Below are 17,286 nucleotides of genomic sequence, written 5' to 3'. Positions count from 1 at the left end.
ACCTGCACCTCAACTGACCTCAATCTTTACTTCTTCCTCAGGATTCCTGCAGGTATCACTGACTGCTCCTGTCCCCCAGGCAGGTATGGCTGGTGGCTGCTGCTGGCTATCCTGGAGGGCTGGTACTGCTGGCTGGTTCTGTTGGTGGGTACTGCTGACTGGTATTGCTGGTGGGTACTGTTGGCTGGTACTGCTGGCAGGTACTGCTGGCGCGTATTTCTGGCTGGTACTGCTGCCTGGTACTGCTGGCGGGTACTGCTGGCTGGTACTTCTGGTGGGAAAACTGCTGGCTGGTACGGCTGCTGGGTGCTGCCAGCTGGTGATCAAGCTGGGGGGTATTGCTGGTGGAGACTTCTGGCTGGTACTGCTGGTGGATACTGCTGGCGGGTACTATTGGCTTGTACTGCTGGTGGGTACTGTTGGGGGGTAGTGCTAGCAGGTACTGCTGGCGGGTACATCTGGCTGGTACTGCTGCCTGATACTGCTGGCGGGTACTGCTGGTGGGTACTACTGGCTGGTACTGCTGGCGGGTACTTCTGGTGGGGAAACTGCTGGTGGGTACTGCCGGCTGGTACTACTGTAGGGTACTGCTGGTAGAGACTGCTGGCTGGTACTGCTGGCTGGTACTGCTGGCTTGTACTGCTAGTGGGTACTGCTGGCGGGTTCTGCTGGTGGGTACTGCTGGCTTGTTCCTGACCCACCATTCCGAGCATCAGTGTGACAGTGTGAAATGGCGCTGGAGGAAGCATGTGGCAGCAGTAGAGAGCAGAGCCAATGCTTCCTGTATCGCTCCTGTGACCCGAAGGAGGCGACACTATACAGGAAGCATCGGCTCTGCTTTCTCTAATGCTGGTGGGTACTGTTGGCTTGTACTGCTGATGGGTACTATTGGTGGGTACTGCTGGCTGGTACTGCTGGCAGGTACTGTTGGTGGGTACTGCTGGCTGGTACTGCTGGCGGCTTCTGTGTGTGGGTACTACTGGTGGGTACTACTGGTGGGTACTGCTTACTGGTACTGCTGGTGGGCACTGCTGGCTGGTACTGCTGGTGGGTAATGCTGGCTAGTACTACTGGCTTGGTAATGCTGGCTGGTACTACTGGCTGGCACTACTGGCTGATATTGCTGGCTGGTACTGCTGGTGGGTACTGTGGGCTGGTACTACTGGCTGGTACTGCTGGTGGGTACTTCTGGCTGGTACTCCTGGCTGGTAATGTTGGTGGATACTGCTGGCTAGAATTGCTGGTGGGCACTGCTGTCTAGAATTGCTGGTGGGTACTGTTGGTGGGTACTGCTGGCTGGTACTACTGGCTGGTACTACTGGTGGATACTGCTGGTGGGTACTACTGGTGGGTACTACTGGCTGGTACTTCTGGCTGGTACTGCTGGCTGGTACTACAGGCGGGTACTGCTGGTGGGTACTGCTGGTGGGTACTGCTGGCTAGTACTGCTGGCAGGTACTGCTGGTGAATACTACTGGCTGGTACTTTTGGCTGGTACTGTTGGTGGGTATTGCTCGCTGGTACTGCTGGTTGGTACTGCTGGCTGGTACTACTGGCAGGTACTACTGGCAGGTACTGCTGGAGGGTACTACTGGCTGGTACTGCTGGTGGGTACTACTGGCTGGTACTGCTGGCTGGTTTTACTGGCTGATACTGCTGGCAGGTGCCTCTGGTGGGTACTGCTGGCAGGTGCTGCTGGTGGGTAGTGCTGGTGGGTACTGCTGACTGGTACTGTTGTTGGGTACTGCTGGCTGGTACTACTGGCTGGTATTGCTGGCTGGTACTACTGGCTGGTACTGCTGGTGGGTACTGCTGGCTGGTACTGTTGGTGGCCATTGCTGACTGGTATTGCTGGTGGGTACTGCTGGCTTGTACTGCTGGCGGGTGCTTCTGGTGCAGGTACTGCTGGCTGGTTTTACTGGCTGGTACTGCTGGCAAGTGCTGCTGGCGGGTACTGCTGGAGGGTACTGCTGGCTGGTACTGCTGGTACTGCTGGTGGGTACTGCTGGCTGGGTACTGGGGGGTACTGCTGGCACTGCTGTGTACTGCAGGCGCTGGTACTGTTGGTGGGTAATGCTGGCTGGTACTACTCGCTGGCACTACTGGCTGATACTGCTGGTGGGTACTTCTGGCTGGTACTACTGGCTGGTACTGCTGGTGGGTACTTCTGGCTGGTACTGTTGGTGGGTACTGCTGGCTGGTACTGTTGGTGGGTAATGCTGGCTGGTACTACAGTCAGGTACTGCTGGTGGGTACTGCTGGCAGGTACTTTTGGCTGGTACTGCTGGCAGGTACTACTGGCAGGTACTGCTGGTGGGTACTACTGGCAGGTACTACTGGTGGGTACTGCTGGCTTGTACTGCTGGCGGGTACTGCTGGCTGGTTTTACTGGCTGGTACTGCTGGCAGGTGCTGCTGGTGGGTACTGCTGGCAGGTACTGCTGGCGGGTACTGCTGGCTGGGTACTGGGTACTAGTGGGTACTGCTGGCACTGGTGTGTACTGCAGGCGCTGGTACTGTTGGTGGATAATGCTGGCTGGTACTGCTGGTGGGTACTGCTGGCTGATACTACTGGCTGGTACTGCTGGTGGGTACTGCTGACTGGTACTGCTAGCTAGTACTGCTGGTGGGTACTGCTGGATGGTTCCCGACCCACAGTCCATCCCCGAGCATCTGTGTAAATCTGTGACAGGAGTGGCGCTAGAGGAAGCATGTGGCTGCAGTAGAGAGCAGAGCCGATGCTTCCTATATCGCACCTGTCACAGGTGGAGGCAGAGTACATTTGGTATTACTCCGCCTTTGACAGGAGCTGGCGCTATACAGGAAGCATCGGCTCTGCTTCCTCTAGTGCCGGCTGAGCGACTCTGTTCTTCACACACACAGATGCCACAGACAGCTCGCATACAAAGGCCAGTGACTGTCAGTCCTGCTGGACACGGCTGCTAATGGGAATGGCATTCCTGCTGTGGAAAAAGTACAGGAACATCATTCCCATGCATTCTTGCAGGACGCCAGCCCACCCCCTGTACACAGGCCCTTAGAAAACCATACAGAGCTGACATTGTGAGTCCCCTGCTGTGTGCTAGAGAGGGGGGCTGGGCTATCTCCCGATAGGCTGTGGTGTTGGCATAGAGCAGTGATGACGAACCTTTGCAGATCAGATGTTTTGGAACTACACTTCCCATGATGCCCAATTGCAGAGTGCATGAGCATCATGGGCAATGTAGTTCCAAAACATCTGGGTTGCCAAGGTTCGCCATCACTGACATAGAGTATTATCGGTGACTCATGCAGATATCAGAGGGATCAGAGATAAAGTAAAAATACAACGCGGTGCTTTGGATTAAGGCAAGTATACAATATAGAAGAAAATGCTTTGGTAATTTTTTATGATCACGTTTATGATCAAATTGATTGCAATTTATTTTCGGTTTCTTTTGTCACTTTTAATGAGGCTCTAGTAAAAATGAAATAATGTAGTAAACATGCCCTACTTTTGAAAGCTGGTATTAAATTTACATTTCTCTAGCGCTCATTGACAGACGTAGTCCTCGGTGATACACCACCTTCGGGTTATGTTGCCTCCACAGGAGCAGGACTAGACAGGAAATTAAAAAGCTCTGGCCACACCCCAGGGGCAGTCCCAGAGGGTATATCCTCTCTCTCTCTGCCTCAGCAAATCAGTTATTTTCTGTCTAGTTAGGAGTAAGGACCTAGATACCTTGCTGGGATCTTAGGTCCTGGCAAGAATTTTTTCTTAAAGGATTTTTTTAGACAGCTTTTTTTCTCCAGTGTTCCTGTGAGATCTTCAAGCAAGAAAGCTGAACTGGGCGACGGGCTGGATGTTGAGATCCGGTGGTCACCCCAGTTCAGCCTACGAGCGCGTGCAGGCCATAGCTCCGCGCTGGGTCGGCCGCGACAAAGTCCCATTAAAGGACTGTCCACGCGAGTTAAACGTCTCGCTGAAACGCCAAAGACCATGAGTCACGGCGTCCGTATCGGTCGACAGCCCTCCCGCCCCGGTGGAGAGGGGTACTGTCAGGAGTTGGTGCCCGCCTGGTTCCGGTATGGTGAGTAGTATGTTCCCCCTTTCCCCCTGACGGGTTTTTGTGGTGAACACGGGCCCCTCTCTGTATGGTAAGATAGTGTCCCTTTCTATCCTACAACATGACACAGATCCTCCTACTTTGAGTGTGAATTTATGTGTGCAAAGAGCCAGGAGGCTTGGTTTGGGAGCTAACAATCTAATTGTATACATGTTTTAAAGATGTAATCTGTGGCATTCTGGGAATCTTATGGGTTAAGAATAAGCTACCTACCAGTCAGAAGCCACGGACATGTAGACTGCCTTCCTAATCAGATCTCCAGCTATTAGCAGGCCTCCCGAACGGCCATGCGGTCCGCCAGGGCCGGTACCGCCAACCACGCCATATCCCCATGCAGTGAGAGTGTTGTGTGCCCTGCAGCACACCGCTATTCAGTACGGGCCGCCGCCATTTTTTTTGCTGGATCGCACGAGCCGCCATTTTGGCGTAGCCTCGTGTCTCCAGCATGGGGGCGGCCATGTTTGAGGTGATCCAAACACCTCGTGGAGCTTGGGGGAGGCGCCGGAAGGCGTACAGAGGGGCGGAGCCGCCTCCTTTCTTCCTGGGCAGCCAGCCAAAAGACTTCCTGTTTGTTAAGACAGCGCTGTAACCTGTTGCAGTTAAACTCTGAGCATCAAGTGGTGAGCCTGGGGGTCTATCTCTCTCTCTCTCTCGATCGATAGGGATCCCTAGCAGGTAACACTAAGGGGCTTTTGTGGCGCTGGGGGTCGGAAAAAAAAAAAAAAAAAAGTTTTATTTTTGAATTATATTTTCCAGGAAGTAACTGGAGTTATCATGGACCCTGCCACACATATTCCCCCACCTGTTTCCCTCGAGGGGGCCACGGGACCCGCCGGTGCACAGAGTATAGAGTCATTTACAGCAATTTTGGAGTCTATGGTGGCTCGGGTGGAGGCGGCCTGTCAGGGACGGGGGTCAAGGAAGCGACCCCCGCCTACCCCTATACCATCTGACACCTCTGACTCAGATTCAGAGGTGGTCACGGCAGTTGCAGGTTCCTCTGCAAGGGCTGTTATCCCAGGTAAAGCCCCCTCAGACAGTGAGGAGGACGCTTCTTCTCCTGCTATTATTCAGGAAGAAGCATTGGTGGATGCACTAGTTGTGGCAGTGCAGGAAACCTTAAAACTTGAGGCTTTACCGGCAGAGGCAACTGAAACAGAGATTCCCTTTGGTACTAATAAGCCCATCAAGACGATGAAGGCTTTTCCTGTACCTAAATGTTTCGGTAATCAGATTAAAGGAGAATGGGAGCATTCTAAACGTACCTTTACTATTTCCAAGCGTATTGCTAGACGCTATCCGTTTGAGGAATCCATCATTAAGAAATGGACGGTACCACCAGTCGTGGATCCGCCTATTTCCAGGCTGAATAAAGCCACGGTTATTCCAGTGGAGGACACTTCGTCCTTTAAGGATCCGGTGGATCGAAAGATGGAAGCAGAGTCCCGCACCATCTTCTCTCTGATAGGGTCAGCTTTTAGACCAGTAATTGTTATTGGTCTAGTTTCCCAGACACTTACGGAATGGGCGAAAATGGTACGCCAAGATCTTAGGGGAAAAGATATTCCCCAGGAGACATCTGATTTGATGGAACAGATTATACAAGGGCTACAGTTTATCTGTGACGCAGCCTTGGACACTACTCCCTTATTAGGGCATGCATCTAAGACAGCGGTGATCCTCAGACGTGTGCTGTGGTTAAAATGCTGGTCAGCTGACCTAGGTTCCAAGAAGACCTTGACAAATCTCCCCTTTCAGGGGAATCGTCTATTTGGGGCCAACCTAGATGAAACATTCAGGATGCCACTGGGGGCAAGAGCACTTTTTTGCCACAGGCTGCTAAAGCTAAGGGACCTCGCAACAAGCGAGGACCTTTCTTTACCGCCCATAAAGGGCGCCCGGCTGGTACTAGCGGGAAAGGCAAGACTCCTCCAGGAGGGTTCAAGAAGGGCTGGTCGGACAAGCAAAGGACCAACCCAGCCAAACCCGAAGCAAAGGAGTACACAGCCTGAATGTGCGCCCCCACCCGGTTTCAAGGTGGGGGGACGTTTTCACCGGTATTCAGGACATTAGATCGAGCATCAACCACTACTACCGGTGCGATTCTTCCCTTCCAACATTTAAGTACTACAGGAAGTGGTAATTACCGTTCCCTGAATAGATCTTTTCCTTTACCCTTTCCTAAGATTAGTCCCGATACCTCACAGGAATCGGATCTGGTTGACCAGATAGGCCAAGTAGCCTCTAGTCGGGTGACTTCGGTCCCTGAGGTTCAACCAGAAAAGATCACCTTTCCTGATAACTATCAGGTATCTGATAAATGTGTGGGAACAGAAAACGACCAGACTTTCTCGGATGGTCGGGGCCAGATACCTCTAGGGACGCCTGGTTCAGACCCAATCAGCGCCAGTGGTCCTAGAAATTCTAGGCTGGCCTCCTCAAGCCGGCCTGGCCGACTTGGACATGCTAGTCGCAGACGTTCCGTGGGAACTTCGTCTCAGGGAGTGTCTGTGGTCTCAAGGACCAATTTACCATCATGCTTTACAGTCGCTGGGTTTAATGGCCTGGCCATTGAGACCCAAGTACTGAAGGACAGAGGTTTGTCAGCTTCAGTCATTCCTACCCTTATTAAAGCAAGGAAAGCGACTTCCAGCAAAGTTTATTATCACACATGGAAAACTTATATTGCGTGGTGCGAATCTTTAGTATTTCCTCCACGTACCTATTCGGTGTCTCGAATATTGGCCTTTTTGCAACAAGGGGTTGAGCAGAAGCTAGCCTTGAGCACCATCAAGGGTCAAGTTTCAGCATTAGCAATCTTCTTTCAGAAGCCTTTAGCTACCAAATCCTTGGTGCGGAATTTCATCCAGGGGGTGCGGCACCTGGCTCCTCCAGTCCGCGCGCCCTTACCGCCTTGGGATCTTAATTTGGTTTTGTCGGTTCTACAGAAACCTCCTTTTGAAAACATCAGGGAGATTCCCTTGCTTACTTTATCCCAGAAAGTGGCCTTCTTGGTGGCTATTACTTCTGCTCGCAGGGTGTCAGAACTGGCTGCATTATCATGCCAGTCCCCATACCTAGTGATTCATAGGGATAAGGTAGTACTTCATCCTAAGCCATCTTTTCTTCCCAAGGTGGTTTCAGATTTTCATCTGAATGAAGATATTGTACTACCTTCCTTGTGTCCTCAGCCCAAGCATCATCGGGAACATGCGTTGCATTCCTTAGATGTGGTTCGGGCAATCAGGGTATACCTGAAAGCTACGGAATCATTCCGTAAGACGGATTCACTTTTTGTGATCACGGATGGCCCCAGAAAGGGTTTGCCTGCATCTGCCGCGACCATTGCCAAATGGATTAGACAAACGGTGGTACAGGCTTATTCTATTAAGGGTCAGAGTCCTCCGTTCCCTGTTAGGGCGCACTCCACTCGAGCGCTCAGTACTTCCTGGGCCTTTCGCCATCAGGCGTCAGTGGTCCAGGTATGTAAGGCGGCCACCTGGTTGTCAGTACATACCTTTACAAAATTCTATAAAATTGATGTGACGGCATCGGCGGATGCCTCATTTGGCCGCAAGGTTTTGCAGGCCGCAATTTGAGGAGACCGGTGGTCTACCTCGAGGGTTTTTTTCTGTTTGAAAAAAAAAAAAAAAATTTGTTTTCTCTTTTTTTGTTGAGTCTCATCATTAAGGATGAGCATTGTAAACTTCTAGTTGGCACCGGTTGGGCCTTCTAGATTGGGATTTGATTTCCATTTTCCCACCCCTCAGTTGTGATACTGCTCTGGGACGTCCCGAAGGTGGTGTATCACCGAGGACTACGTCTGTCAATGAGCGCTAGAGAAAAATGGATTTTTGTAAAATCTTACCGTAAAATCCTTTTCTCTTAGCTCATTGACAGACGTAGTCCCCGCCCCTCTGTTTTTTTGAGTTGGGTTAAAATCTCTAAAGACTGCTTTTTCACATAACTGATTTGCTGAGACAGAGAGAGAGAGGATATACCCTCTGGGACTGCCCCTGGGGTGTGGCCAGAGCTTTTTAATTTCCTGTCTAGTCCTGCTCCTGTGGAGGCAACATAACCCGAAGGTGGTGTATCACCGAGGACTACGTCTGTCAATGAGCTAAGAGAAAAGGATTTTACGGTAAGATTTTACAAAAATCCATTTTTTAGTCCAACTTAATTCCATTTGCTGGGTTTTTTAATTTGACACATTTTCCTTTTTCAACAAATGGTTGCCTACGGGCTGTATCCTTGGATTCAGGCAAGTACATAAAAAAGAAGAAAATGCTTTGGTAATGTACCTATTTTGAATCTTTGTCTAGTTTTTTGCTGTGGTCTGTTTTTAAATGGTTTTGTTCTTTATGTGAGTTTCTGGGGTTAAAAACGGTCTCCAAACTACTGTATGCTTAGAATTCTTAGATATCGGTATAGATAAGTCTAATGGTTTGCCAGTGGCTACGTTTGATAGTTTCAAGGCTAAGATATAATATTTTTTACTTATAAAAATTATTATTAACCTCTTGCCGACCGCTCACATGGAGCGTAGTTTCAAGGCTAAGATATAATATTTTTTACTTTCAAAAAATATTATTAAATGAATTACAATCATTATTGGGCCTTCTCTCTTTTGCTGCTCACGTCATGACTGTTGGTAAGATTTTTTTCTCGTTGATTATCCCTTGCCTCCTCTGGTTAAAAATCGATGTTGGAGATTTGGTCAGGATCAATGATGTCCTCAATACTGAGAAATACAGGCAGATACTTAGCCATCATACCATACCATCAGGGAGAGACGTATGATTGGCCAAACATACAGCCAATGTCATTAAACTATCTTAAGCGTAAATAAGAACAAGGAGTCCTAGAAGTGATGGTTTGACCCCCACAGAGCCCGGATCTCAATATCATTGATTCTGTCTGGGATTTCATGAAGAAACAGAAGGATTTAAGGCAGCCTAAATACACAGGTCTGTGGTCAGTTTTCTAAGATGTTTGGAACAACCTACCTGCCAAATTCCTTTGAAAACTGTGTGCAAGTGTACTTAGAAGAATCAATGCAGTTTTGAAGGCAAAGGGTGCTCACACCAAATATTGATTTTATTTGGATTTCTCTTCTGTTCATTTACTTTCCATTTTGATAATTGATAAAAATAAATCAATAACACTTCTATTTCTAAAAGCATTCCTAATTTACAGCATTTGTTCACACCGGTCAACAACTTTTGAACAGTAGTGCGTGTGTGTGTGTGTGTGCATGCGTGTGTTTGTGTGTATACAGTATACAGTATATATATATATATATATGTATGTATTTTTATTTTATTTTTTTAGATGACACTCTGGGTGAAAAAAAACAATTGAATCTTCGATCAAAGTGTGTTCAGTATCTTGACAGAGCAGAACAGCCGAAGGCTAATTTGAAGAAAATAATTAAAGGAGCTTCTGAAGATGAATGGTATGTGCCTTCAAAAACAGATTTGGCTATACAGTATCTCACAAAAGTGAGTACGCCCCCTCACATTTTTGTAAATATTTTATTATATCTTTTCATGTGACAACACTGAAGAAATGACACTTTGCTACAATGTAAAGTAGTGAGTGTACAGCTTGTATAACAGTGTAAATTTGCTTTCCACTCAAAATAACTCAACACACAGCCATTAATGTCTAAACCGCTGGCAACAAAAGTGAATACACCCCTAAGGGAAAATGTCCAAATTTGGCCCAAATAGCCATTTTCCCTCCCTGGTGTCCTGTGACTCGTTAGTGTTACAAGGTCTCAGGTGTGAATGGGGAGCAGGTGTGTTAAATTTGGTGTCATCGTTCTCACTCTCTAATTGTAACGCTCCTGCGTTTCATGTATGGTGTGGATTTTCAGCTGCAGAAATATTCCACTTCAGTAGTCATGTAAGAGAGATGCTGAGATACCATTCCCAACCTCAATGACTCATCATGTGTGGAAGGTCTTAATTCAGCTAGTAAATACACACACTCAACAAGCTGGTTCCTAGAGTGACTTTATGTATGTAGTAACACAGTAATGAAGATTTAAGAGACAGGTTGAGTGGAGGTGGTAGGTGACAGACACTTGAAGGTAAGACAGTAGCAGATGGATGCAGGTAGGTTTAGCAATCATGTATGGTAGCAGATGACAGAGTAGCAGGTGGACATACAAGAGTGATCAACCCAGTGCAGGAATAAGTAGCAGTAGTCTTAAGAGCTAGCAATCTAGATATGCAGATGTGATAAATAGTCTTTACTATGCAGAGCTAGATAGTGTAAGCTTAGTATAAGTTTATAGAGGGTTCCCCTGCGGGGTACTTAGCACTAATAGCAATACAGCCGAAGGTTGGTTCAGGAGGAGCGGATGATCCAGAAGCGGGATGCAGGGATCAGCGCAGCAAGGTTCCGTCAGTGAGGTATGCTTGCAAGCACGAAAGCTTCAAGCCAAGTTAGCATCCAGGTAAGGGTGTTTGAACGAACACATGTGAGTGAGAACCGGCGCTTTAAATAGCCATCTAGTCCGGCGCTGAGTGATGACAGCTTCAGTCTTAAAGGTGTATGCGCACCTTTCCAAAAGAGAATGGTGGGGCGCATACACTTGTGAAAAGAGTAATTTAGGGTACCAAAGGTACCGGAACATTACAATACCCCCCCCCCCCTTAAGGCCGGCTCCTGAAGGCCTCTGGAGCTGGTTTGTCTGGGTATCTCGCATGAAAATTGCGGATTAATCTAGGGGCATGTATTTCAGAGGTGTTTAGCCAGGTGTCGTCTTGGGGCCCATAGTTCTTCCATCTAACCAAGTACTGAAGTCTTCTTCTGTAGATACGAGAATCCAGAATCTCTTTTATCTCGTATTCTTCTCCACCTTCAACTTGTACAGGAGGCGGAGGTGGAATATTAGGCCTTATTCCGTGGTCCGGAACATGGGGCTTCAGTAGCGACACATGGAAAATGGGATGGATTTTTAGGTCTATTGGCAATGTAAGCTGTACTGCAGCTTTTCCAATAAGTTTTTTGATTGGGAAAGGTCCCAAGAACAGAGGTCCAAGCTTTTTGCTAGGGATCTTCAGTCTTAAATTTTTTGTTGAGAGCCAAACGAGGTCCCCGATAGTGTACTGTGGAGAAGGTTTTCTGCGAAGATCATAGTACTTCTTTTGTTGACTGTGAGCGTGTGCAATGGTAGTATTTAATAAACCCAGAGAATCCTTTATTTGGGTAAGATAGTCTGAGGCTACTGGGTTGTTTGAAGGAAGGATGCGTGGTGGAAGAATAGAGGGATGAAACCCATAGTTCAAGTAGAACGGACTCTGCTTGGTTGTACTGTGGGTTGCGTTGTTGTAGGCAAATTCTGCCAGAGGGAGAAGATCCACCCAATCATCCTGTTGGTAAGAAGTGTAACAACGTAAATACTGCTCGATGCATTGGTTGACTCTTTCAGTCTGTCCGTTGGTCTGCGGATGGTAAGGAGAAGTGAGCTTCCGCTCGATCCGTAGTATGTGACATAGTTCTTGCCAGAACTTAGAAATAAATTGGGATCCACGGTCAGACAGAAGAGTTTTTGGGATACCATGTAATCTAAAGACATGTTTCATCAGGAGTTCTGCCGTTTGTTTGGACAAAGGTAGTCTGCGAATAGCAATGAAATGTGCCATCTTTGTCAGATGGTCCACTGACACCAAGATGGTATTAAATCCTTTGGAAAGAGGCAATTCTACGATGAAGTCCAAGGACAAAACTTCCCATGGAGTTTGGGGTATTGGTAGACTGCATAGTAGACCGGATGGTCTTGTAGTGTCAATTTTGGACCTGGCACAGACATTGCATGAAGAGACGAATTTTTGTATAGATGTTTTCATGTCAGGCCACCAGAATTGCCGGGAAATCAAATTAAGAGTCTTTGTCATACCCATATGTCCTGCCATAGGCACATCATGAGATAATTCCAAGATCTTGGTGCATAGGGTAGGTGGTATGTAAAGTTTGTCGTTGTAGTAGAGGAAGCCTTCTGCATCAGTATTTAGTTGTGGTGGGGGTGAATCCAAACTTATACCATGCAAAACCTCTTCCTTCAAGGAACGGACAACTCCAATAATGCGTTTGTGAGGTATTATAGGAACGGAAGGGATTTCAAAGTAGTTTTCTTCAGTTAGTCGTGATAGTGCATCCGCCTTTTTGTTTTTATCTGCAGGTGTGTAAGTCACTAGGAAGTTAAACCTTAGAAAGAATAGTGACCATTGTACCTGTCGGTGCGAGAGAGTTTTGCTAGTCTGAAGATATTGGAGGTTTTTATGGTCCGTGTATATAATTATTGGTAATTGGGTGCCTTCGAGTAAATGTCGCCAATTCTCCAGAGCCAATTTTATAGCAAGCAGTTCCTTTTCACCCACGGGGTAATTTATCTCGGGACTGCTTAGGGATTTAGAAAAAAAGGCGACTGGATGAAGTGGTGAAGTGTGGGTTGGTCGTTGGGAGAGTATTGCTCCTACTGCCATGTTTGACGCATCTACCTCCAGAATGTATTGGAGGGATGGGTCTGGATGGCGTAATATGGGAGCGGAAGTAAACCTTGTCTTTAACAAGTGAAAAGCTTTACTGGCTTCTTCTGACCATTTGAATGGTTTTTTTATGCTAGTGAGCTGTGTGAGGGGTCTCACAATAGCAGAAAAGTTTTTAATGAACTTCCTGTAGAAATTTGAAAATCCCAGGAATCGCTGTAGCGCCTTGCGTGTGGTTGGTGTAGGCCAATCCTGAATGCAGGATATTTTACTCATGTCCATCTCGATTCCTGTTTTGGATATGATGTAGTAAGGGGGGATGGGTGCGCTGATAGTGTGTTGAAGCTGCTCCCGGTATTCAGTGCTTTTGAATATAGATAAATGTATATGTGGTGTGGGGTGCGCTAAACAACAAATAAATAATGAATATATAACATATATCTATGTGTGAACCAAATCAACAAAAGTAAATATATATAACATATATCAATCTGTGAAGCCAATTAATAATGCAAATCAATTGGTGCATAAACATAAAAGTTCATAAGTGTCCATAAATATTTTGCAGGTGAGTAGAATTGTATTCTATCCGAATAATACGTGTATCCACCACCGAGTGAAATTCATCCTTACCAAACGGAAATAAATAAGGTGCAACTATATTTTCTTGTGCTGAAAAAATATCCAATCTCCTTGTGAACAAACACCACGTGTAAATCACCAAGAATTAGCCTCTTACCAGATGGTAATAGGTATGCACTTGTTCAGTGAAACCACCGCCTTGCTTCCTCTTTAAAATCCTGAAGTGGGATGTAGAACCGCTCTACCTTTCTTTCTCCACTAGATGGCAACGAGTACCAGCAAGAAACACAGCCTCATCCTTCTTTACAAGCTCACAAAACCACCGTGTATTAAAGGAAAAAAAAGGGCTAATAGTGTATTACCCTTGAGATTTATTCAAAAAACAGTTGATAATGCACTTACAATTAGATGTCTTGTATTCAGCATAAACATAGGCATACGAATTCCTGCAAAGGCTTGCGGCCGGCTGCAGCACGGACCGCAAGTTGTGTGTGACGTGTGCGCCTCCTAATCTGACCGGTTTCTTCCCATAGGACTTCTACTGAGACAGGAGTACTGGCGCATCGTCACTTCCGCTTTATTTATACAGGTGGAAGCAGATTGTCTAACTTCCGGTGTCTGCAGAGCAGGTAGTATAAAACATTGATCCATAGCACATCCTGGTGACACAGGAAGTAAACACTTCACTTCCTGTCTGCACAGGAAGCAAACACTTTACTTCCTGTCTGCAGAGCAAGTGTCTGCAGAGCAGGTATGCTTTGGAACTTCTGGCTGATAGCAATTTAAGGCAAATTACTTAAATATGGGTAACTTTCCTTGTGTTAAAAGGAATGTATAAAAACATACTTTATTATTTGTTAAAAACAAATGTATAAAAACATCGATCTATGGCACATCCTGGTGACACCGGAAGTAAACACTTTCCTTCCTGTCCTACAACACACTGCTTTAGGAGCGTAGTGGGAAAGGGGTGACACCGGAAATATGTGTATAATAAAATGTATTGAACTATATTAAACCATATGCTCCAATACAAATTTAAAATAAATGTTAAAAGATAACTAAAATATAAAACCTGCCAAAATATATGTGGGGATCAACAGTTATTAATGTGTGCGTTTATGTCCCACTCTATGTTGAGTCCCCGGGGTCTGGAGCAGCCGAGCTCATATATCCAGAAGGTTTCCCTCCTGGATATAGACCTCCTCAGATTGCTCCCCCTCCAGTGTGGTGTATATTTCTCAATAACTATGATTTTTAACCTCTTGGGATTTTTTCTGTGACATTGGGCGAAGTGTTGGGATACACTATGCCCAGGAAAAGCTTTGTGTATGTTGGTCAGATGTTCTCCAATACGTATGGCGGCAGTACGTATGGTTCTTCCAACATACTGGTAATTGCACTCACACTGTAAAAGGTATACAACCCCTTTCGTATGGCAGGAAATAAAATTTCTAATGGGGTACTCTTTACCTGTCACAGTTGAATGAAATTTATTAGTCCTGATAGTTTGAGCTTCTTTACACACTCTGCAACTCCTGCAGGGAAAGAAGCCCTTCATATCAGGAAAAAATTTTGGGATGGTAGGAGGATCAATGGGATTGGGGGCTACCAGATCTCGTAAGTTCTGTGCCTTCCTGTAAATGATAGGTGGAACTTCTGGTAGCATGGGTCCTAAAATTTTATCTTTCTGTAGGACTCCCCAGTGTTTCCGGAATACATGATTTAGCCACTTGTAGTTTTGTGAGAATCTCGTAATGAAAGCAAATTCAAACTTGGAACTGGTTTTTCCTGGGTTCTGAACTTTCTTAGGTTGTATCAAACTTCTTTGCTCAACTAACTCCAGGGTCTGAATTTCTTTCTCTAGCACTTCTGGTTTGTAGCCTTTTTCCAGAAATTTTTCTTTCAGGACCATAGCTTGTTTCCGGAATATTTGGCTGTCGGTACAATTCCTTCTGACTCTTCTGAATTGTGATTTGGGTACAGATCTGAGCCAGGCTGGATGGTGACAGCTGTCCAGGGCTATAAAGCCGTTCCTATCAGTCGGCTTATAATAGGTATGGGTGGAAAAACTGGAACCTACCCTGGATATGACTAGGTCCAAGAAGTTCACTGAGGTCTTGCTAAATTCATAAGAAAACCTGATCCCCCAATTATTACAATTCAGATCTCTCATGAACCTTCTCAGTGAATCTTCTTCTCCCTGCCATATTAACAGCGTGTCATCTATGTACCTTCTCCACATAACCAGTTGCCTGGGTCTGTTGGAATATATGTTTCTATCTTCCCACAGTGCCATAAATAAATTGGCTAAGCTGGGGGCAAACTTGGCCCCCATAGCTACGCCCATTTTCTGTAGGTAGAACTTTTCGCCATAATAGAAATAGTTGTGCTCCATGCCGAAAATGAGTAGATCCAGGATGAACTTCTTCTGGTCCATCGGTATTTCATAATCAGTGTCCAAGAAAGTGCATACCGCTTCATATCCTATCTGGTGGGGTATCACAGTATATAAAGACGTCACGTCTGCCGTGACCAGCAGTACGTCTCCCTCCACCTCTAATTGTGTCACTTCCTGGATACATTGAGCCGTATCTTTAAGATATGAAGGGGTTTCTTGGACCAGGGGTTGCAGAAAGTGGTCCACATACCTTCCAATCCTGGAGGTAACGGAATCGATTCCGCTCACTATGGGCCTCCCAGGTGGTCTAGTGAGGCTTTTATGTACTTTGGGAAGATAATATATGGTCGGAATCCTGGGAGCCAAAGGTACCAAGAATTCCTTCTCTTTTTTGTTTATAATACCTTCCTCGTAACCTTTAGTCACTATTTTCTCCAACTGTTTCTTATATTTGAAGGTGGGGTCTTTTTTCAAAACTTCATAAGTGCCATTATCAGATAACAACCTCTCCATTTCTTCAGTGTATTGTTCCTTATTGAGAAGAACGATACCCCCACCTTTATCCGCCGGTCTTATCACGAGGTTTTTATTCTCGCAAAGGGATTTCACACCTTTTTTCAGATCTCTCTGCGGTTGTGATTTAAATTCCTTCTCTTCCAATTCCTTTAAAACTAGGTCCTTAAAAATGGTCACATGGTGACTCTGTACTCCTTGGGGGTTAAATAAGGAAGCATTCCTAAGACCTGTTGGAATGGAAGTGGTGGATGTATAAGAAACATGGTTTCTTTCATAAGCATTGGACAAAAAGTGCCGCTTGACATTCAATTTTCTCACATACTTGTGGATGTCAATAAAGGTTTCGAATTTATTCAATTGTTTTTTTGGAGCGTACTTGAGCCCTTTATTGAGGGTATGCTTTTCGGAGTTCGTCAATGTGATCCCACTGAGATTAAAAATTCCATTGGTTTCTACATTGAGCTTCCGATTGGATCCCCCTCTACAGCCCCTTTTCACTTTTTTCGGTTCCCTTTTTTGGGACCCTGGCCTAAAAAATTTTTCTTTTTGGCACTGATTGGAGTCTTCTGTGGAGGTGTTTCTCTCCGATCGTTTCTCTCCTCGTATCTCTCATGTCTAAGAGGCTCATACCTGTTATGAGAACCAGTAGGATAAGGTCTAGGTGTATGTGGAGTGTCCAAGTAGTTTCCCATGTAATCTACTTGCACTCTTCTTGGAGATCTTGATCTGGAACGTCTCCAAGTCCTTTCAAATGAAGGATGACGATTTCTTTGATCCCTTGATCTTGAACGTCTCCGCGTCCTATCAGATGAGGGATGACGATATTCGTATTCCCTCCTATAATCTTGTACTTTAGGACGTCCTTTTTCATTATCACCTTTCCCTTTATTTTTACTTTTTTTCTGGTTATTAGATACATTTTCTTTCAAAGGCTTGAGCTTTATATTCTCTTTCGGCTTTTCTTGAGAATTCTCACTTCTTTTAACTGGCCTACTAGGTTCTCTAGAAGTAGAGGCTATAGCTTCTGCTTCACTGGCTCCTTCCTCCATAGGGGCCAGTTCACCATTAAGGATCTCTCCTCCTTCTAGAGCATTTTGCCATTTAAATACTCTAGAGGTTTTATAGTCCTCAAGATCTCTAAAGAACTTTTTCCTCTTCTTGATCTTTTGTTCTTCTTCCTCCAT

The 17,286-nt window shown here is 46.0% G+C and overlaps 1 protein-coding gene across 1 annotated transcript in view; it reads left to right on the top strand.

Moving 5' to 3' along the window:
• Positions 1-17,286, top strand: part of LOC309556499 (uncharacterized protein) — a gene marked incomplete at its 3' end in the record, with an annotated part of 109,115 nt that overhangs the window by 77,460 nt on the left and 14,369 nt on the right. The window contains exon 6 of the mRNA XM_082258949.1: positions 9,437-9,560. Within this exon, the coding sequence (XP_082115075.1) occupies positions 9,437-9,560 (124 nt within the window). The remainder of the gene's footprint in view (positions 1-9,436; positions 9,561-17,286) is intronic.

Source organism: Pelophylax lessonae (assembly GCF_965119305.1).
Source record: "Pelophylax lessonae genome assembly, chromosome: 5".
NCBI classification, from domain to species: Eukaryota; Metazoa; Chordata; class Amphibia; order Anura; family Ranidae; genus Pelophylax; species Pelophylax lessonae.
Note: the sequence above shows the minus strand (reverse complement) of the source record. Positions and strands in the feature narration are given on the sequence as shown.